The sequence below is a fragment of the Stegostoma tigrinum genome, chromosome 14 (assembly GCF_030684315.1).
Source record: "Stegostoma tigrinum isolate sSteTig4 chromosome 14, sSteTig4.hap1, whole genome shotgun sequence".
Lineage (NCBI taxonomy): Eukaryota > Metazoa > Chordata > Chondrichthyes > Orectolobiformes > Stegostomatidae > Stegostoma > Stegostoma tigrinum.
Genome location: NC_081367.1, coordinates 6,696,097 through 6,719,119, shown reverse-complemented (window position 1 = coordinate 6,719,119; position 23,023 = coordinate 6,696,097). Strand labels below are relative to the sequence as shown.

At 40.1% G+C, this 23,023-nt stretch overlaps 1 protein-coding gene across 1 annotated transcript; it reads right to left on the bottom strand.

Moving 5' to 3' along the window:
• Positions 1–5,401: 5,401 nt before the first annotated feature.
• Positions 5,402–22,701, bottom strand: rnf168 (ring finger protein 168). Its single transcript, XM_048542881.1, has 6 exons — positions 22,220–22,701; positions 21,925–22,001; positions 17,620–17,796; positions 13,306–13,442; positions 9,481–9,553; positions 5,402–7,354 (listed from the first exon to the last, which is right to left on the bottom strand). The coding sequence occupies exons 1-6, from the start codon at positions 22,548–22,550 to the stop codon at positions 6,233–6,235; spliced, it is 1,917 nt and encodes a 638-aa protein (XP_048398838.1). The 5' UTR covers positions 22,551–22,701; the 3' UTR covers positions 5,402–6,232.
• Positions 22,702–23,023: the final 322 nt, after the last annotated feature.

Below are 23,023 nucleotides of genomic sequence, written 5' to 3'. Positions count from 1 at the left end.
AAACAATCCAAATTTAAAATAATTAATCTGAATTGAGACTTCACTACCATTGAAGAGAAGTGAAGACCAATGTTGCTGCCTTCTCAGTTGGTCCCAAGGTACAACTACCACTATTGAACCAGAGATCTTTCCACCTTCTAATCAACATTTTTGAGATCGCCTGAAAGTAAGCTTGTGATAAGTGTCAAGTAGCCTAACTCACTGTTCCAGAGAACATGAAAAAGACTGGGCAATTCTTTCAGTAACCCACAGGACAATCCAAACTATACATTCATTCAACTGTTGAAGACACATAAAAGGGATACAGGTGGGAAAATTTATTCTATTTTTCTTTAAAATTGTAATATTTGAGGATCATTTTAATTATAAGACCCAAGTCAATTATGATTACAGACCAAGTTGAGAGAACTAACCTAAAAGTTGACTCGTCCCATTTACGTTCAAGATCCATTCCATGTACGTTTTTCCATATTTGATAGAATTTAAATTTAATTAAACAGGTACAGAAGAAATAATATTCAATAAAAAGTGGTTTTCATTGATGCACGGAGATACTGGCTCATGGTTGACTGAAGTTGTTCTTCCATTTCTTTGTTGTGCACCAAGTTATTTAGAATCATTCAGCTTCCCAACAGACAGCGACCGTGCATTTAATCTCAGGTTGGTTAAACATGGTGCGCCCAATTTCTAGTTGGTCACCTTACTGATCTCACTTCCTGCTGTCTTCCAATTTGTTCCTTTGAATGTTAACCACATTCCTTGCCCCTCATATCTTAGCAACTTCATAGATCGCCACCAAAACAATGTGGCACCAGTAGAGCAATTTGTATATCCCTTTAAAGTGTCCTCTTTGACATACAATATTCCAATGTCCCAACTGCTACATACTATGCATTCTGGAACATTCCAAAGCCTAACAACTTCCAAAAACCTACACGCTAAAGGAATCATATGAATATACAATAATACAATAACTGAAACTACTTTCAAAAGATCATACTTTTTTTAGTTCTCCAAGAGGTGCTGCATACTTCAAGTTATAAAACTAAACCATCAACACATAGCTGTGTTCTTGACCAAAAGCTTTTTACTTCGTAACATTTTCACATTGATTAGCCTAAGTTTATGATTTGACCCATAAGAATAACCTTAAATCCATGATTTGGTTTAAATTTGCATCCCACAGCTACTTTCCCTTAAAAGAAATACCTTCATAACTATAATTAAATTGTATTCTGTTTATTTCCTCAGTTGCTTGATCAGGTCAAATTTAGTTATTGAAAAATAATTAAATCCTACAAGGTGCAGCATTTCAGTAACCACAGATTGCCTGCTTTGTAATCCAATGATAACAGACACCAAGGCTCATATGTGAACCTGGAATTCCTAAGAGAGGTTATATTGAACTCGGAGCATCAACTGTTTTTCTTTTCACAGATGCCGCCAAGCCTGTTGGGTTTCTCTCAAAACTTCACTTTTGTTCAGTGTCTTCAATTTCTAGGAGTACACAAAAGTTTTAATGCTCTTATCAGCAATACAATGGATATCTGCTTTTAATATATAGTGCTGAGCCTTTGCAGAGTAACTCGTATAACTCGAGCACTTTTTCAACTTCAACTGTTACACTTTCTACTGGAAGTTGTTTCACATTGCAATTAACTTCTTTCATCTACTAACTATACTAAAAGTTTATTCATGGTTAAGATGCAAAATGTGTCAATGCCTCTGCTCTAAGTTTGATCCACAAGACAAAGCTGACCCCCCAAAATAATACATCATCTCATATCAGACAAAATAAAATCTCAGTTTGCAGGCAATGTTTCATTCAAAAGTCCTAAGGAAATCAAAGATGGAATTTCTAAGTATCGAAAAAGAATTAACTAGGCTTGTTTATGTGTTTTAAAATGGTTGTGATCCAGTTAAAACAATCAGGTAGGCATTTTGTACTTTAACTGGAACAATTTGCTGCATTGAAAGATGACATTCAAATAGAAATTTTCACGTTAACCTTATTGCATACCTCTAATGGTTCTTTCCATGCTCATTACAGAACTTGCTAAGGCCAGAGGATTCACTGACTCATTTATTAAACTTAGCTCCAAGTTCATTAATTTAATGCATTTTTGTCATTAAGAACACTAGCCATTGTTTAATTATAACTGAAATAGGCCACAAGTCTCCATTGCATCCTAGCCAATTAACTTCTACCGTTGATCTGGTTCTGCTTCATTGATGTTACAGAGACTGTTCAAGTTATAAAGGAGATGCTGGATAGGCTGGGAGTTTTATTCCCCATGAAGCATAGGAAGCAGAGGTGTGACCATATGAAGGTTATAAAACCATGAGGGGCACAGATAGGGTGAATAGACAAGGTCTTTTCTCTAGTTTAGCTAAGTCCAAAACTTGAGGAATAGGTTTAAACAGCGACAGGGGTAGGATTTAAAAGGAAGCGGACGGGGAACATTTTCCAGAGTTTAGTGCACATATAGAACGAGCTGCCAAATTAAGTGATAGAGAGTACAATTACAATTTAAAAACATTTGTACAGGTATATGGATAGGAAAGATTTGAGGGATGTGGACGCCACAGACACAGACACACACACACGAGACAAGTTCAGATTAGGGAACCTGCTTGGCATGGACACGTGGGCCAAAGGGTCCTTTTCCACATTGTCTGACTATGACCATTTTACCACTCAACGGTCAAACTGCTGCTGTGTAATCCATTTACTCAACTCATTGTTTCATAGCCTAAGGACAGCGATGAGTGAAGCAGAAAAACACTGAGTCTCAGTGAATTCAATGTCTATTATTTCCAAGACCATACAAAATAAAGTTAACAGCCATAAACAGAAATTGCCAAAACTGTTTTCTCACCACTGACACAGCCAGACCTACTAAGTTTCTCCATCAATTTCTGCGTTTCATTCAGATCTCCAGTTATTTGTTCTATTTTAAACCTAAATGGCAAACATTTAGGGGTCCCAAAAAATCAAGAGAGCAACAGATTCCTACATTTCAGCTCAGAAAGAAGTAACCTGTAAAAGGTGATCACAGAGCTATACGAAACAGCAAATTAAAAAGGCAAAGGTATACCTAGAATGTTTAAACTGTGGAAGACAGACAAAAGTAACATGTTCAACCTAGGAAAAGGTAGCTTTTTCAAACACCTGGGAGGTTCTTCCTTATGCAGGGTGATTAATTTATGGAATGGACTCAGTGGAGTTGAAACATCTTAGATACTCTGAAAACAATTGGATATCAACAGGCTGCTGTTGGACTTTTGCTACATACATAAACAAATAAGCAAAATTAATTTCCTCTAGCGGTCCCCAGCCAATTTCCATGTGATATCAGGCAACTGTTGCAGATACTAGACACTAAAAAAGATTAAGGGCTCTGACAATATTTCAACAATAGTACTTAAGATAGCATTCCAAAACTTGCCACTTGCCAAGCCAAATTGTTCCAATCACAACGCTGGCATCTACCAACAATGTGAACAATTGCCCAAGAAGGTCCTGTACATAAAAAGTGCGGCAAATCCAACCTGGCCTATTACTTCCCCATCAGACTTCTTTCAATCATCAAAGCAATGGAAGGTGTCATCAACAATCCTATCAAGCAGCAACTGCTCAGTGACACCCAGTTTGGGTTCCACAGGGCCACTCCGCTTCTGACCTCATTACAGCCTTGGTTCAAACATGGACAAAAGAGCTGTGGTCCAAAGGTGTGGTAAAAGTGACTGCCCCGACATCAAAGCTGCATTCAACCGAGTGTGGCAAAGAGCCCTGCTAACACTGAAATCAATGGGAATCTGGGGGTAAGCTGCCCAGTGGTTAGAGTCATACCTGGCACATAGGAAAATGATTGCGGTTGTTGAGGGTCAGTCATCTCTGCAAGAGTTCCTCAGGGTGGCATCCTGGGTCTAACCATTTTTAGCTGCTTCAATCTCATTCCCTCCATTAAAGTCAGAAGTGGGGATGCTGGCCGATGGTTGCACAACGGTCAGTACCATTCACAACTCTTTGGATACTGAAGCAGTCCATGTCCAAATGCAACAAGATTGAGATAATATCCGGGCTTGGGTTGAAAAGTGGCAAGTAGCATTCATGCCACAAAAATGCCAGGCAATGACCATCTCCAACAACTGACCAATCTAGCCAGTGGCCCTTAACATTCAAAGGGGTTACCATCTGAAACCTCCACTGTCACCAGCATATGGGTTATCATTGAACAGAATCTCAACTGGACTCGCCATATAAACACAGTAGCTATAACAGCAGGTCAGGGGCCAGGAATACTGCAACAAGTAACACCTCCTGATTCCCCAGAGCCTGTCTGCCAGGTACAAGGCTCAAGTCAAGAGTGTAACAGAATATTTCTCACTTGCCCGCAACAACACAAGAAGCTTCACACCATCCACGTCAAAGCAGCCCACTTGATTGGCACTACATCCACAAGCATCCATTCCCTCCACCACTGACACTCGTAGCTGCAGTGCAAAACGCACTGCAGAAATTCAAAGATCCTCAGACAGTACCTTCCAAATCCACAACCACTTCCATCCTTAAGGATAAGGCCAGCAGATATACGTGAACACCATTTTCAAGTTTCCCTCCAAGCCACTCACCATCCTGACTTGGAAGTACATTATTTATTCACTGTCGCTGGGTCAAAATTCCAGAATTTCCTTCCTAATGGCATTGCGGGTCAACCGACAGCAGGTGAACTGCAGCAGTTTAAGAAGGCCACTCACCACCACCTTCTCAAGGGAAACAAATCCTGGCCAGCCGGCCAGCCAGCGATGCCCACATCCCACAAATGAATTTTTGAAAATTGACAATTATGATCATGAGCTTGTGAAAAGTCATTTGACAACAACTTCCAGGCCTTCACTGAAAGCCAAGTTATGAAAGCCAGCAGATAGTCACCTGATAGACATTATCCACCAGAACCACCCACCCCTCTAGGACAGAGGAAATTTATTAACATAACACCAGTTTCAAGAATAGAGATTCTGCACATGGAAAACAAGTCCTTGCTGAAGGCTTATAACCAGCTTTTGGATTAAGAGCATAACTGCTTTTTGATTGAAAGGCAAATGATCTGTTCTTCTTTATAAAGGCAATTAATGTTGCCCAAAAAGCCCAATCCTCACCAATTCACTACAAACATCTGCACCTCATGCATCATTTACTTCAGTACATAGACACAAGTGTGCGCTAGTATTTCAGCTGAAAGAGTTATTCAGAATTCCTCACTTGCTCAGTCCTGAACCAATATTAGATTCAATTACGTGCAAGTCTCTAGATTTGTACTTACATGTGTTAGTTTTTGACTCCACCTCAACTTGTACCATGTGCTACTTTTCAAAAAAATATGTCTGAGAATTATCATTCATCGTCCTTGTTTATTCAGTTCCAGGAATCTTTCGGTCAAACCCAAGAACAATGCGAGAAATGTTAATCTATCTTCCTCACTGAAGCTACTGTGTAATGCCAGCAGCTCTGATCTTATTTAAGACTTACAAAATGTTTGGCTTTTCTTTATTATTCAAACTACTTGAAACCAATCAATAATCGAATATCGCAAGTTTTTAGCAACATTCCACCCATCCATATAAACAATGGTATAGATAAAGTCTAATTAGAGATATTAGCTTCTTTTAAACACTAAAGGATAATGCAAACATATTGAATAACAGAATACTGAGCTATGGCATTCAGGATTAGTGATGAAATGGACGATAAGATTCTTGAGTTTTCTTATAAACAGATCTAGTACATTGACAAATCACAAGTGTCAAACTGCAAGGAGGCCAGGCACTAGAACGTGACGTTTTCCTCTTATTAATGCAGTGCTTGAGGATACATTACTTGGTTTACAAAGAATTCAGGATCCCAAACTGAAAGATAATACGTTTCAATGTTGAGAGAGAGATAAGCTGCAATATCACTTGAGCTTTCACAAACAGTTCATTTATACAACCAATATTCTTAGCAAAAAGGGCTGCTTCAATACATTTAACGGCAAATTAAAGCTCAGAGCATAGTTTACAGCAAAGCTTCTGAATGTTGAAAAAAGGAATTGATACAAATGGGAAAGTTGGCAAACAAGAATTGAATTATGTGAATAAACACTAGTTTGGCAGTAGCATGAAAGCTACATTCATCCAACCAACATACTGCTGGCAATTAAAATAGTGAGTGAATTTTGAAACAAGCCTGTTAATTAGTTGCATGCTTCTGGAACATTTCAACGATAGTCTGTTGTTTTTTACTGTTTCTCAGTTCCTCGACAGGAATCAGTGCTGCAGAGTTGGCATCCATACAACAAAGTGGCCCTTGACGGAGGGGTTTTTGATTTTTAACTTGGTGTACTGTCCAGCTTTTACTTTTCTGCCTGCTTATAGTGAAAGATCCCGAGCGCTCTCTTTGCTTGTTACCTTGTGCCGAGTAGCTAGACTGCAGCGTCTGCAACTTTCCAGAAGGTTGTTCCTTCTTTCGTATCCTTTTCTCACAATTTAAAGATGATTTGTTGGTCCGAAGCAGATACTCATCAGGTGATCCTCTCTTTCTGTTAACAATGAGCATCTCCCGGTCAAGTTTCCTCTGTATGCGGATTGCCAGCAATCTGTCCTGCTCTTCCATTCTAAGTTTTTCAGCTTGACTTTTCTCCCAGTCTGAGAGTAGGTCTTCATGCATGATTCCTTGGGAGGGTTCAATGCTTTCACTGGTTTCAGCAGCACAGATCTTTCTTTTTTTAACAGTGGAGCAAGTTTCTCCTTCTACTTCAGAGGAATTCCATGTTTTTCTTTTCACCAATGCTTTTAATTTAATGGGAGCTTGACTCCCAACCTGGTACTTTGTCCCTTGATTTGGATTCAAATTTGGTTTTAATTCAAGATTGTCATCATAGCATACTGTTTCACAGTCTGTATTACCTAAATCATAACAGCTTGCACTAGTGCATGCATGATCAAGTTTGTAACCTAAATTTTGCAGCTCTGTCAAATTTAACTGATCACCTTCGCTATTGCTATTGATAGAATTGATCTTCAATTCTGCAAGTAGTACATCTTCCTTGTAGCTTTCTCTGCCCTTCCATTCACCATTGCAAACTCCCACCAACTCGCTTTCATCAGCCTCTGGACTGTGCTCACCATTACACTCATCTTCCTGCCGATAATCTCCAACGGCTGCAGTGGGAACTCTTCCAATACATTCAGCAAATGCTGGTTGGGCTGAACTGCAGATTGGCTCCTGCTCCTCTTCATAACAAGGTAGAGAAATACTTGAAATTGAGTCACTATTTGAAATTCTGTCATCTGTATCTGCAGATTCGCTCTCCTGAATAAAAACATACAAAAGGTTTGCACAGAATGCAGAAGTCTTAGCGTATACAGAGTACATCACTTGAATGCAATCATACAAAAGAGACCTTCTGTTACTTAAATGAATTCACTCAGATTTTGTTTCTATATTTAATCTGAAGATTATCACAAATCATAATTTCGTTAAAGATATCATAGTCAAGTTACCACTGGGATACAGAGTTGAAGGCAACCAAGCACTGGCATATGACTTTGTTCCCTCTAAATTTTTTGTTCTTCTGCATTTACCTGTGTGAGACACTGACATCCAAAACCCAAAGCCAATACCAGGAACAACTAATTGCTGTACGGTCACACAGATTAGAGACAACACTAGTTGCCATTGTTTACACACATCTACATTTCTCTTTCTGGTTTAAATTTGGGAATTCAACCTTCTCTGTTGTGCAAACAACTCTGCAATCCTCTAATGGGCTGTTGCCTAACCATGTGCAAACAAAGTTGCATTATCTTAGAAGTTTTTAATTTTGTTTCAATGTTTCACTTGCATTTCTAGAAATGGGACTCCTCAAATGCACTCCAGACCCATAAATTACTTTTGGCTAAAAACTGAACGGGACAAGCCTGTAAATACTGCCATTTCTAAGAGGTTGGGAATTCAGAGATACATAACTCACCTTCTCAATGCTGGTTCACCATCTATAGTGTACCTGTCAGAAGTATGAAGGAATATTCTCCACTTCACTAGATGAAAATAACTCCAACAATTACCAAATCTCAACACCCTCTAAGAAAGCAGGCCATTTGATTAGTCTCTATCCACTGTCTTCAACATACTTTTAGGGAGATACAAGATTTTGGCCCCACAATTTTGATGAGAGAGAGTGATAGAATCCCAAGCCAGGCTGGTGTACAATTTGGAGGGAAAGCTGTTGGTTATATTCCCATGCATCTGCTGCCCTCATTTTCCTAGCTACAAGAGCAAATCAGAAGCTGGGAATTCTGTACTGAGTTGCAGTAGTCTTAATTGCCCAAAGTTTGTCCTTCATCTTGACACAAGTCAGGAAGGAGTGTAATGAAATACTGTATGATAACACTTCTCTGGAACAGTTTCTCTTCAACAACAGTCAAAGAACTTGACAGTGTCCAGGACACAGACTGGTTGATTGGCAACTCATCTATCTTAAATGTTCCATTCCCACTTCTGTCAACACACAGTCACAGTAGAGTCAACCATTTACAAGACTCCAAGTTCATCAAGCCTCTTTCAACAACACTACTGCAACTCAGTACAGAATTCCTAGCTTCTGATTTGCTCTTGTAGCTACAGTATTTACATGGCAAAAAGATGCTAATTTCTGGGTAATGAATGATTAACTCCCAGGATGTTGAGAGAGAGAGATTCAACAACAGTAAAGCCATTGAATGTCACAGGGAGATGGTTAAGATTTTTCCTTGTTGGACGTGGCTCTGCTTGTTCCTTGTGTGGCGCTAACATTTCTTGCCCAAACCAGAATGTTGTCCAAGTCTTGCCACACATGGGAACGGACAGCTCAAGTCTCGGAGGAGTAATGAACAGGGTTGAAAATTGTGTAGCCATCAGCAAACACCCCCAGTTCTGGCCTTATGATTGAGGATATGTCATTAATAAAGCAGCTGAGGGCAGTTGAGCCTAGGACATTACATGAAGTGGCAGCTATGGTGAAGTCCTTGAGCTCAGATGATTGACCTCCACCAGACACTAGTTTACAGTTCTACATTTTAGCCTACCATGGTGAATTTTGAATCCATGCCCACAGAACATTAGTGTGGGCCTCTAGATTACTAATCCAGCTGCATTACCACCTACCCTCCATTGTTAGGTAGGTGCCAGTGTTGTAGTTGTACTGAAACAGCTTACCAGGGGCACTGCTAGTTCTGGAGCACTAGCCTTCCAGGCTACTGCTGGGATGTTATCAGGGTATGCAGGCTTTGTTTTATCCATTCTCAGAAACCAAAAAAGGCATTAGCGTCAGACTTGAATTTTTGATAGAAAACTACTGCAATTTTAAATTCAGCATTCACCATGGGAGTTTGTTCTTTTAAATTGCTATGTAAGTTTGGCATGCAAGGTAAATGTTGAATTTCTGCAGAAACACTTACTATAACAGAGGCATCACTTCTCAATCTAGTGCTTTCAGCTTTTCGATACTTCTTAGAAGTGGGAGATAAGTACCTAAAAGAAAAATAAATGAAAATGTTTCTACTAACACAAGCTGACACTGCAAAACTACTAGCTATTAAAATGGCAGCTACGTATATGTAGAGCTGCTCTTATATAGAGCAGAATCAAAATCAATGTAAACATTCTGTTTGACTGCAGAAAGTATTGTTATCAGAACAAGATCCCTTGCAACAAAATAAAAGGCCTTGGAGAGAGTGCATTCAAGACTTTCTGGAACTGTATTACAGATGACAGGAAAAAACAGAAGATGCTGGAAATTCTCAGCTGGTCAGGCAGTATGTGGAAAGAGAAACAGTTAACATTTCAAGATGATGATCTTGCATCTGATAATAGGTCACCAAGAAATGGTTACTGTGGCTCCCTCCATACAGATGCAGCCTACTCTTTGGTTTTTTCTTTTATTTTTCAAATTTAGATTTACATCATCCAAAATACTTTTCTATTATACTAGGGTTAAGGGCAGAAAGGAAAATTCTGCATTTATACAGAGCCTTCTACAACCACAGTATGCCCCAAATTCAGTCACAGCCAGGGGAGTTGTTGAATTGTCATCGCTGGGATGTACAAATTGGCTATTTTTAATAATAAGATCCCACAAACAGCAAGCAGATTACAACTAGACATTCTGCGTTTTGATGCTGCTTGTGGGGACAATCAACAACCAGGAGGCCATGGATAATTCCTCCTTCTGGTCTCAGAAGGAGTACTTCCCGAACTTTTACATGCACCTGAAGGGGTACTCAGAGCTTTTCCAACCTAACATTATGTTTGAAAGATAGCACCTCTGAATAATCAAGTACACAGAAATGGACTTGAATCCAAACCATCCAACTCACAAGGAAAGGGTGCCACCAAGTGGAGAGACAGGCTGCAGTTGTTCTCTTTTATTACAAATGGTGTAATGAGTCCAATTGAGTGTAAACAAGGATAAACTGTTTCCATGAGGCTAAAAGGATAACTACAGAGTGCAAATTTAAGGTGAATGACAAAGCAACTAGAGGTGACATACAGTCCAGTTTTAAAATCTAAGCAAGTCATGATGATCAGGAATGCACTGTCCATAAGAATGACAGGAAGAGACAAAATAATATCTTTCGAAAGGGAACAAAATAAATATTGCTGTAAAGTTATAGACTTATGGGGAAAAACAGGACTGTGGAACTGAAAGTCCTACCAAGGAGTGGAACAAAGATGCCAGAGAAATAGGCCATTCAGCCCAAAAGTCTGCTTTGCCATTCAATGAGATCACAGGTGATCCTGAACGCTACTTTCCTGCCTTTTTATACTAACCCTGAATTTCATTAATGAATAAGAATCTCAGCCTTTAATATACTAATGACCCAGCTCTGTAATAAAGAATTCTACAGATGTGCTAACCTCAAAAAAATTCTTCCTCACCTCTCTCTTAACTGAGCAGCACTTAATCTCAAGATTATATCCTCTGCGCTAGACTCTCCCACAAGTGGAAACCAACCTCAACTTTCTGTTCTATATCATATGATCTTGCATTTATACAGCACCTTGAAGACAAGTCAACAACCAGGGTATTACAGAGAAGCGAAATCTCAAAACAAAAAGACAAGTCAAAGGAAATATTAGAAGGATCAAATTGGAGGGTCGAGTGAAAGAGATGGAAGTGATGGGGCAAAGGGATTAAGAAAGGATTTCACAGCCGAGCATAAAAAGCACAGCTGTCAATGGTAGATCAAAGTGAGTGGTCCATGTCCAGAAACTTTCATTTTGCAGGACCTTTTAACACAGTAAACCATCCCAAAGTGTGCACAGGGACATCATATGACATTTGACATCAAGTCGTACAAGAAAATATAAAGGCAGATGGCCAAACTCAGTCAAAACAGAAGGTTTTAAAAGACATCTTGTAGGGGGAAGCAGGTTGAGTAGCAAAAAGGTTAAAGAAAGGAATTCCAGAGTTTCGGATTTATTTTTAAGCCACTCAAGTCAAAGCAACCAATAGTGGAAGAATTAAAAATGGCGACCATGCAAGAGACTCAAGTTGCAAGTGCACAAAGATTGGAGGCTTGCGGGACTCTTGGAGATCAGAGATTGGAAGAGATGACACTATGAAGGAATTTGAACGTAGAGTCATGACTTATTGAGATATACAGCACGGCAACAAACCCTTCAGTCCAAATCATCCATGCTGACCAGATATCCTATATAAATCTAGACCAATTTGTTAGCATTTGGCCACATCCCTCTAAACCCTTCCTATTCATATATCCATCCCAGTGTGCTTTAAATATTCTAACAGTACCAGCCTCCACCACTTCCTCTGGCAGATCATTCCACACAGAGGGTGGTGTGTGACTGAAACAGTTACCCCTTAGGTCCAGAGGTACTTGACATCAAATAGCAGAGGCAGGAGCTGTGGAGGTTCACTCCTGAGTCAGATAGCAGTGTAGGTTTCTTTCGCAATTGATTCACAACCCACCATGTGGTCATTGCCTTTATCTCCGTTCCTCCATTTTTCAAGTGCCGTTGTTCTAATTCCCTCCCTGCCCCCAAAAGTTCCAAAACAATGCAACAGTTTATAGAAGAGTTATTACTGCTCTTTCATCTGAACTGGTTCTATTAACCCCATCAAGAACATCTGGTCTTGCTTCTTCCTGTTTCTCTCCCCCAAACCCCTGCCCAACACTTTGTTCACTTCAGTCACTTCCGAGACACCTCTCAACGCAACCAGAACAGGTGTAGAATCTATGTGGGACTTTCCACAGCACTGTCAGGAGCCCATCAAACACAATATCAGACTGAGGCTGCACATCCCCTTCTCCAATCCAAATTGTCACTATTTCAACTATTGATATGTTTATGATTGATACTTTTCCTGTTTCCATTTCATGAGAAACTTAACCTTTTTTTAAAAAATTACAAAAAGTGGAGATCATGAAGAAACAAAGAATCAAACTGAAAAGTCAGCAGGAAAGAACACTTATAGATTCACTCAAGATATCAATAGCTCCTGCAATTCCTGGTATTATTCACAACTGTGTTCTTAATTAGCTTTGCTTAAAAAAGAACAAGAGGTAGCAAGACAAAAAAGATTCTACACCAAAATCATCACAAAGGGGCAGTCATCTTATTAAATACAAGTGCTTACCAAACCTTTGAAGGCACTAAACGAGTAACTTTGGATTTACAAATAACAGAATCAAACTGTAAGTAAATTATGGAAGCACAAATCAAAGTTTTAGAACAATACAGATCAAATTTCTAGCCTACATCTTTTCTAATGCAAACTAAAAGAGCTGCAGGTGCTGTAAATCAGGAACAAAAACAAAATTGCTAGAAAAGCCCAGCAGCATCTGCGAAGGAAAAAAAGAAAAGAGAGACAACGCCCCATGTGGATAAGCATTTTAAAGTGGATATCCAGGCGATGACTGCAGTGTAGGTAAGCATCAGATTTATTGGGGACTTGATTGAAATCTCAGTTCTGGGTCCTACAGAACACTATTATGAAAGGCCTACTTCAATAACTGTCAGACGCTGATGCTATCAGTGATGGAGGTGTGAAGTTTGTGCTGGGTATTGGCCTTGCCACAGTTGAACTGGAAGTTGACATTATCTAGGATCAACTATTCGACAAGTAGTCTGTCAATCCAGATTTTTCTCATTTGCAATCAAGCCTACTCTTGCTTGAAGGCACAGGAATGAACAAACAATGATCACTTTAATGATCAAAATGTAGCTGGGTTAGTAATGCCCTTTGTAATTGCACTTACTGCTGTATATTTCCCATAGGGCTGGAACTGCGTGGAATCAATTTGTTTCCCCTGGTGACAGATGAAGAATTAATTTTTAAGGAAGTGCGTCTTGTATGACTAGTCAAGCTTTCTGGATGAGTCTTGTATGTTGAATTCTGCAGAGAAAACAGACGTTTATAAAATGAAGTACATTACAAAAATACTTGCATACTACATTTCATTGTCCAAGTGTGGGAATAAATACCCTAAAGTCCACTGTACTTGCATCCATTTAAAGTCATTAACCTATTGCAGAGTTAGGCTTTCAGCTGGCCACATTTTTAGAATATGAAACACATGTCTGTTTCCATTAGTATATTAAAGGCTGAGATTCTTATTCATGGGTTTATGTATTCAGAACCAAGGCAAACACTTCTGCAGTTCGCTAAATGAAATTTACAACTAGTTCTTATTTTATCATTTGAGACAATTATATACTGATAAAATAAGACCATCTCAAAGTCAACCCTGCAAGATATAGCTACACCTCTCTGAAGGAACTTTGAATCCAAAACTGTGAATACAAAAATTGAGACTAGAATTCAAGAATCGTCTATCTTCACCACTATGAGTGAGCATTTACTGGGAGTTAAATAATAAGACAGACGGGTGCCTGGAATCAAACAACTAAATGCATACTTTGCAATAACTAAATGTTAAGACAATGTGGCCTGACTAAAGCACATCAGCAACCTGGGGCAATTACTTTGATTGAAAACTGCTACCAATCTTTTGAAAAGCGAGAGTCATTGGCCAGAGTCCAAGATATGACAATTTGATGTCACAGACACCATCTTGGAATGTGATACTGGCAGGCTAGAACCAGCACCAGTTTTCAGCGAGAAATCAGGAAGAGATCTTCACAGCTGATAGTCAGCTGTCAACATTGCGTCAAGTCAGATTAACTTAGGGATTCCTTTTTGCTTGTTGTTACAGCAAATAAACCAGTTCAGATGTCGTAACTTATAGAGAAAGCATGTTGCGCCTTTACTACGTGTCAAAGGACAATGAAAAGACCATATTTTTCATGGTTTTCATTTTTATTAAAATATCTTATGTAATTAAAACCAGTTATTCATAACTTGCATTAATTTGTGGCAAATGACACTTTCCAGGTGGAGGAGGAGGAGAAGGAGGATTTCACCCACAAGATCTCAAATTATAAGTGAGGATACAGCATGCTGTGCGAGGAAATTAGTCATCTTCAGTTGTGTCAGCAGTGGCTTAACCAAGTTACGGGGCTGAGTTCAAGGTCCACTCCAGAAATTCAAGTACAAGAAGAACGATACTAAAAAAAACTTTCGTAAATGAAAACTGGCAGCTTGATCTGCTTTCCTGGTGGGACAGAAAATCTTATTGCATTCCGTCAATGGCACGGAAGTTAGATCCAGCTTCCGAGTCAATATTTATTCCTCAACCTAACTGACCAAATCATAACATGTCCATTAGCACATTTCTATTTCCAAATACTGTACACAAATTGGTCACCGTATCAGCTATTTGCACAGAATATCTTCATTAGCTCTTAGAGTCTTTGTGAAATTCCGTGGACGCGAATTACACACAATGTAAACTTGGCATTCTTCCTCTACTTTCAACTGCCTTCTGAAAATTCTTGTGAAACCTACTCCCACTATCTCAAGTCACATGTTTGAGAGCAAAGACTTCTGAGAGTCAAGAATAAAATACCATCTCATTGTTTTGTCAATTATTTTAAATCTATGACTTCTGGTTACCACACAGTTGCCAGAGGAAACCAATTTTACCCTATTTACTCTTAAAGGGATAGGAAAGTAATCAATATATCGTGAGGAATACAAAGGGATAGAAGTAATGCAACCATACAGAGCCCGGATTAGACCGCACCTGGAGTTAGTATTAGCAGTTCTGGGCATCAAACATTAGGAATTATACATTGATCTTGGGATAAGTGCAGCTTATACTTAGGATGGTTATACCCGGACTCCAAGAATTAAACATAAGAACCTAAGAACCAGGAGGAACAGTAGGCAATTCACTCTTTTGAGCGTGTTCTGCTATCATAGTTGATCTCATCTTGGCCTTGTCTTCCAAAACTGTCTTTCAAGACATTTTTAAATTAAAAAAGCTCATTCATGGTACATGGGCATGATTGGCAAGGCAAGCATTTATTTAATAGTGAGATACTGACAGTAATAATGTTACTAGACTAGCAAAACAATAGTCCAGGGAAAAACTCTGGGGACATGAGTTCAAATCCCACAACAGAAGCTGGTGAATTTAAATTCAATTACTAACTCTGGAACAGAAAGCTAGACTGATTGATGGCAACCATGAAACAGTGATTGTCACAAAAATTTATTCAATTCACTAATATCCATTAGTGAAGGAAATTTGCAACCCTTCTTCAGTGTGGAATACATGTGATGCCAGACCCACAGTCACATGAACAATCTTATACCGAGGCAGCGATGGTGAGTGGTATTATGGCTAGACTGTTATTTCAGAGATCCCAGGTAATGCTCTGGACACCTGGATTCAGATCCCACCATGGCAGATGGTGGAATGTGAATTCAATAGAAATCTGGAATTAAAAGTCTAATGATGACCATGAATGCATTGTCGATTGTCACAAATAAAAAACCCATCTAGTTCACTAATGTCCTTAGGGAAAGAAACTGCCATCTTTTCCTGGTCTGGCTTACAAGTGACTCCAGACCCACAGCAATTTGGTTGATGCTTAACTGCCCTCTGGGATATTACGCATGGGCAATAAATGCTGACCCAGCCCGTAATGCCCTCATCCCATGAATGATTAAGGAAAAATCAACCCTCCGCAATGGCCTCATAAGCTACTGTTACAGGCTTTGCCAGTAATGCCCACATCCTATGAAAGAACAAAATCTATTGCCCATTCCAAGTTGTCCTGAAAAGGTTTTTGCTGGCTGCTTCTTTGATTGACTGGTGTTGTAGCAATTTAGTACATTTGAGTTATTTGCTGGGAAACTTCACAGTCACGTTGCAGTGTACGGATTGGAATCTCAGACTTTTTCAGGTTAACGGTTTCCTCTGCTAAAGATATAGTGAACTAGTTATGTCTTTAAAAATGTCAGCTTCTTGGTTTTTATTACTGCTACCCAGCCTTTTAGTTTTTTTTAATAAACTGAATTCAAATTGTCGTGCCCAGAGTTACTACTCTAGGCCTCCAGAGGCCAGGAAATAACCACTATATCACCAAATCCAAACACACTGATAGTAGAGACCACTGGGATCAGAGAAAGTGAAATGTCAGCGTGCATGGAAGCTGACCTTACATTTGTGGTTACCAATGCTAACCTAAAGTATGAAAAGAACAGGGAAGGTCCAAGAATGAATGTTGGGGAAACCCCAAAGGTGGTAGCAGAGGGACAAGGGGCAACATAGGAAGAGATCTGCCATTCCACATTGAACGATCGTGGAATTTACTACATTCAGCAACACATTACACAGTTAATCACAGAGCAGGTTTTATACTTTTCATTACAGCTTTCTTCAGTGCTATGGGAGGTGGGGAAAATATTGAATAATTTGGGATAACAAATAAGGAGTTATGAGATATTTACTTGTCAAATACTTTAAAGCAGAGTGGATTAGGCGGTAAAATATTCAGATATTCAAAAACAAATTGACATGGAAAAGTGAAAAATGTTAGCAACTGAAGCGATGCTGATAACAGGAATTCAAATCATAGAAACCATAATTTTATGGCCCTAAAAGTTGAAACTGGAATTCTGCGAAAAGTCAAATTTTTAATCAAAATCAATGTGGCAGGACTGGCGCCACATTCAGGTTTTCCATTTTTAACAAATGTACTTATTTCCTACAAGGGCAGTATGCTAGAAAATGGCCCATGCATTCACAGTGCAACTAAGCATCATGAATCATAGCATGCCCTAGTAATCAACAGTCACAGCTTTTCCTGGGACACGCAAAAATTTTCATTTTTTAAAAAATTAATCCAATTTCAAAAGGGAAAATGCGTGTTCTGGAAAACCCCATTCCTGAAAGCAATCACTCTTATCTTTTCAATGTCACAATACTAACCACAAATACAAGCCTGCACAACTTTCTTTTGAATGTCTGATGGAAACCTTTCCGAGTTGAAATTTATTACAAAGGTTGATGGCAAAAGCTCTGAAGAGAAACCCATAAAACACATACAAGGTACTTATGAATCAATCCCGTTTCTTAAGCAACTTAATGGTCCAAAAACCATTAAAAAATTTAGAAGACCCAATTCAAAAGAACTCAGGGTTAACTTTGGTAATTACTTACCACTTCCTTACTCAGCATTTGAGCTAGCTCTTCATCTCTTTTTAATTGTTCATCCATTTCCTTCCTCTGCTTTTCCTCATGCATTAGCCACTCCTTCTCTTCTGCCAATATTTTCTGAATTAAGTCTTCACTGGCTCGCTGTTCCTCCTCATCACGAGCATGACGTTCTGCCCTTAGCTGTGAAGTAATTTAGTCTCATTATCTATGGCTGAAAAGTTCTAGATTCTACAATCTAATCCAGTTTCCAGCAATCAATTTTGAATCTGTTTTAAGAAGAGGTCATTTCAAACGCTCTCCCAATATAGTGCTGTTAACCAAGCAAGTCAATAATCTTACAAGTGTGCACCTTTAATTTTCCCTCATATTATTCACCTGCTTAATTCTAAACAGACCTAGTGGTACACATAACCAGAGAAGGTCCAATATAAGCGCTTCGAGCACTTCTACTTTAACTCACAAAACACTATTCCACAGGTAAGGAGGAGCTCAACATTGTCCCACAGGCAAAGTGAATGATCAAACTATACTGAAGAAATCAGATGCTTAATATCACAGCAATTAGAAGATCATCCGGCTTAGTGATGTGAATCAGTTCATTTTCAACATTTAAATACTGCATCAAATCATGAAGGGTCAAAGAATTTTAGAAATTGGACTTCCATAATCTGGCAGCCTCAGGACAGGGCTGCTGCCAATGCACAACAAATCACGAGTCAAAGTCAGCATAGGAGTTCTTAAATTGGCTAAGGCATTCATTCATGAGAGACTGAAGCGTTTAATTTTTTATGTTTCTCAAAAACAGGTGCAAGTAACAAAAATAAACTGCTTTACTGGACAGTCCAACAAGTACAATCTTAATTGCCCCAGATTTAAAATAAAACTTCATGAAAATAAATGCAAGAGCAGGCAGGATATATGGACAACTTGATCACATGGCTTAAACTTTATATGGACCAAAACCAGAACTATATTGAGTGTAGGCTACTGAGGTCACCGGATGAGAGCCAGCAAGTTACGCAGGCACTGTATTCACTTTCGATTTACCAATACGTTGCTACAATGAAACAATTAGCTATTGAAATAATTTTTTTTTTAGAAACAATGCACTTTGACACAATTTGGTTGGTAAAGTATAGCTGTATGAAGCTTTATTGTGGCCTAAATATTACAGGTGAATCATAAAAATTATAAGTGCTGTATTGCACTTGCAATATTTCTCAGGAAGGATCTCACATACAGCTGAGGCAGATTCAACAATGCAGCAGAAGCAAAGGTTGGAATAATTCAGTGTAACTTATGCAATATGGTTGACTTAGCTGCTGTCAAGGACATTTAAGAGATGGACAAGTGAAGGCCTTGCCATTAATACCCACATCCCACGAATGAATAAAACAATTCTTCCAGTAGTCTTTAAATTAACTTGTTATCCACACAATAAAGAATTTTGGACTGTCAATAAGCTGTGCAACAGCTCGAATTCTTGATGCGCTGCTCAAACTGCAGCTGACATCTTCACATGTAATGAGCTCTTGCAGTCTGTCCAAATTCCAGCATATCTTTCCAGTGGAATACTGTACCCATGTTATTCTGTTCTCATATAAAGTTGAAAGCCACGCCGAAGGGTGGCCTTTTCTCTCTCCTACTGATGATATTGACTCCTTACTGAGATACGAATTTCAGATAAGTGGCCACTCATCTAAAACCATTTTCTGTGAGACCCTCAAAAAAAAAACCTGAATACAACCCTACCCTTTATCAGGGGAAAATGATTCATTACCTGAATTTGGTCATTGGTTACACCGAAAAATTTATTTAATATAAATCAACCGCTAATGAAAAATGAACTCAAGCATGCTAGCACAGATAACAAAATGATTTTATATCAAAAATTTGCTTCATTCATTTAAAAAAGCAACATTAAGAGGTGCTACAGCAGTTCTTACAATCTCTGGGTATCAAGAAAAACAAACATTGGACGTTGATCTTCCCGACAGTTGCAAACACCAAAAGGCATTTCTTCCTCATGCAGGACACTATTTACATACATCAGGCAGCAAGAGGGTCTGATAACCTGATACCATCATTATACTTCAGCTGAAAAACCTTAGTCAGTGGTCTTTCCCCACCGTACCCTGGCAACAGCTGTCCCAAGCTTAGCGCGTCCTAGTATATAGTCCTGCACCTTGGAACATGCCAATTTGCAAAAACTGGTTGAGGTCAGCTCTTTACACTGAAGAACCAACAGGTTTCAGGCTGATCGGAGCATCTTTCACAGAGATAATGGTCCTCCAGGCACAGTCAATGTTTCTCTCAGTGCGTGCCCAGGAGTGCAGCCCATACTGAATAGGGTCCTGCATCAGGAAGTGTTAGGGACAAACCTTGACAAAAAAATTACTGCGCCTCGCTCCAGACTTTTTTTTAGCAAAAGCACATTCCAGAAAGAGATGCACAACAGCCTCTTCACCAGCATAAGTGGGAAGTATTGCCATTGCTACACGTGGCACCAGTCTGGTCCATTTCCAAAACCAACACTGTGCAGTCACCAAGTCATCTTCCATTTGTCTCGAGGTCAAAGATGGATAGCAAAATGTTCCTACCCGCACATGGCTGCTCCTCCCAAGCAATGCCGAATAATGATCAAGAGCAGCAGTTGTTTTTCTGAAACTCCCTTACTAAGAGCATGGCAGATTAGGAAACAAAGCAGATTGGGAGAGAAATCAAGAGCTATGAAATCTCAATGACAAACTGCTGGAATCCAGCTCAATAGAGATTGATTTTGCTGATGTGAACTGTTTTGGCAGTTATTTGTTAGAAATACCATTCAGAAAGTGTAATATCCATGCCTTCTGAATGCAGAAAAGTCAGTAGAAATACGATATTTATCAATCATGTTATCAGCCAATTTGGTGAACTGACAAGGCTCAGGCAATACAAATAATGCAGAAATTTCACCTGTTATGGTTCTTTGAGATCTGACAACTTGCAACAGTTTGCCTGATTTACTCTGTAAGGAAGTAAATACATGCCACAAAATATGCCAAACCAGAAATGATACCATTAAAAGGAGCTTGCTCATTTCTCAGATAGGGCTTTGAGAATGAAACCCACCAGCATTTTCCAAGATCAAGCTTTAAAGGAAAGGCAAACTCTACTGATTTTTTTTTAAACTGTTGATTATTTAACGTTTGGCAACAGAGTTTCAATAGATTAGGAAGTGGTTTCTTCAAACATATACACACAAGAAAGACAGATTGGCAAGTAGACAGATTTGTATATCAGCCTACTGAGGACTCACTGGATAGGGAAATCAAAAGGACAGTTCTTCATTTTCAACAAACAACACAAATCGCTATCATGCACAGCCAACAATACAGTTGTGGGGAAGTCTGGCCTAGTAATGGGTGCCTTGCTCATCTCAAGCCTACAGAGCTATCCCACTACCAGATTTTTTAAAATGAAAAGCACTGTACACTTCCACCTGAAGGAGGTAGAAAACAATTATGAAGCATGAAAACTATTTGTGAAATTGAAAAGCATTCCTCAATTTTATAGGATATCACGGATGGTTTGTTCATCTGGCAACAGTGGACTTGGGCTTTTAAATTTGTGAAGGTAGGTTTTTTGTAAGGGTCAAAAACTTATTTTGTTACAAGCAGGGGTCAAATCAGCTTTGGTCCCTGGTGAGATAATTGCTGAAGTGATTACTAGAGTTAAGTTTTACGCTCCTGATAGAGAACACAGAAACAGATGCAGAGCAGAGGAAAATGCTGCTTGGCCTGCTGTGTTCATCCAGCTCCACACTTTGTTATCTCGGATTCTCCAGCACCTGCAGTTCCCATTATCTCAGAGGAAAAGATCCATATCAGATGTGTTGTTTAACAACCTCAAAAGTAGTCAAAGTGAGTTATCCTGCCTGTGTATCTTGGGGAAGAAATGGTGAAAATCCTGGTGAATGTGCAGTCACCATAAGGAAATGCTTGTGACACCAGTTAAGTAAGACAATAGTGTAAAAATAGGAGTGATACTTCACAGAGATCAGCAAATCTGTAAAAAGGTATTGCTGGGGATAAAAGGGATGAATCCGGTTATTTATAATGTCTTTTCAACTTCATTTTGTTTCCTTTGTGTTCTTTACTCAAAGTACATGAAAAGCCTTATACCCATATGCAGAAGTGACTGGCTAGTAATTGGCAAAAATAAAACTTTGGTTTATCATGCCAGGTTTCACTTAGGAATCCAACTTATCCAGTATGAGTGCCAGTTGGGATCCTTGTGCACAGAACAGAAACCTAGGGTCTCTCTCACCTTACTAATCTGCTCTTCGTACTCCTTTCGAACCTCACCAGGTTTGCACAGTTGAGGCCGTGAACACAACCTGTCAACTTATAAAAGAAGGAGTAGGTCAATTTCTAGTACGTTACACACTCTCAAACATTTTCACCAATTTAATGGAGCTGGGAGGGGGGTGGGGCGCGGGGAAAGGGGGCAAAGGGAGACTGGGAGGGGGGTTCGATAGGGAGGTCTTGGCCTCAGCAGCCAACAGGAGTTGCCAAGGTGCGAAACACACTTTCTCCAGCACTTGCCGTTTCGTCTCCCTCACCTTCTTCGTGACTGGTTTCCTCGGCCTGGAGTTGCGGGTATTGCTGCTGGATCCGCTCCTGCAGTTCCGTGTTCACCAGGCTGCCTTCTCGGGCCTTACCCCGGGCCCAGTTGGACAGGCGGCGGCGGCAGAGCGGGCAGTTGAGGTTACTGATTTCTACCGTCTGCTGGAAGCAGCCTAGGCACAGTGAGTGTCCACACGGCGGTGTCACCGGCTCGGCCAGCAGCTCCTGACAAACCGGGCACAAACACTCGGCCAGGGTGAGGGCCGGACTGGGGACCGGGGCCGGAGACGCGGCCTCAGAGCAGCCACTCCTTCTCTTACGGCCCATTGTGGCCGTTCGGGCCAAGTGAGGAGTGCTCGCCCGCTTCCCTTCCTCTCAGAGTGGGGAAAGGGCTAAATCCGAGGGACCGCCAATGGCGGTTCTTCTTCAAAACACCGCCATCTCCCGCTCTCTACGGTAAAACCCGCAGTGCGGCTGCGCCAAGTCCTCCGAGCAACCGCTCCCTCCGCACTGCGGCTGCGCCAAGTCCTCCCAGCAACCGCTCCGTCCTCACTGCGGCTGCGCCGGGTCCACCAAGCGACGGCCTCCTCTGCGGCTGCGCGCGATCTCCCAGTTAGCCGTCTTGCCGACGGTGGCTGTGCTTGTTTTACGTGTTGCGTGTCGTGCTCGGTATCAGTTCTGCTTATGGGATGTTCGCGTTGAAAGGTAGTGGGTGTTGGTGAAATAGAAACGTTAAATGCTGCAGGCTAGTTGATCATGTCTGGCAGCATCGTGGAAAGGGCGGAGTTGGTGTGTTCCGT

Bases quoted from the DNA above. Each gene is read 5' to 3' on its own strand.
- rnf168 (XM_048542881.1), bottom strand. From the start codon at position 22,550: ATGGGCCGTAAGAGAAGGAGTGGCTGCTCTGAGGCCGCGTCTCCGGCC. The intron at 22,002-22,219 runs GTGAGGGAGACG...TTCTTTTATAAG, and splicing joins GGAAACCAGTCACGAAGAAG to TTGACAGGTTGTGTTCACGG. The intron at 7,355-9,480 runs GTAAGTGTTTCT...GTTTTTATTCAG, and splicing joins GAAGTGATGCCTCTGTTATA to GAGAGCGAATCTGCAGATAC.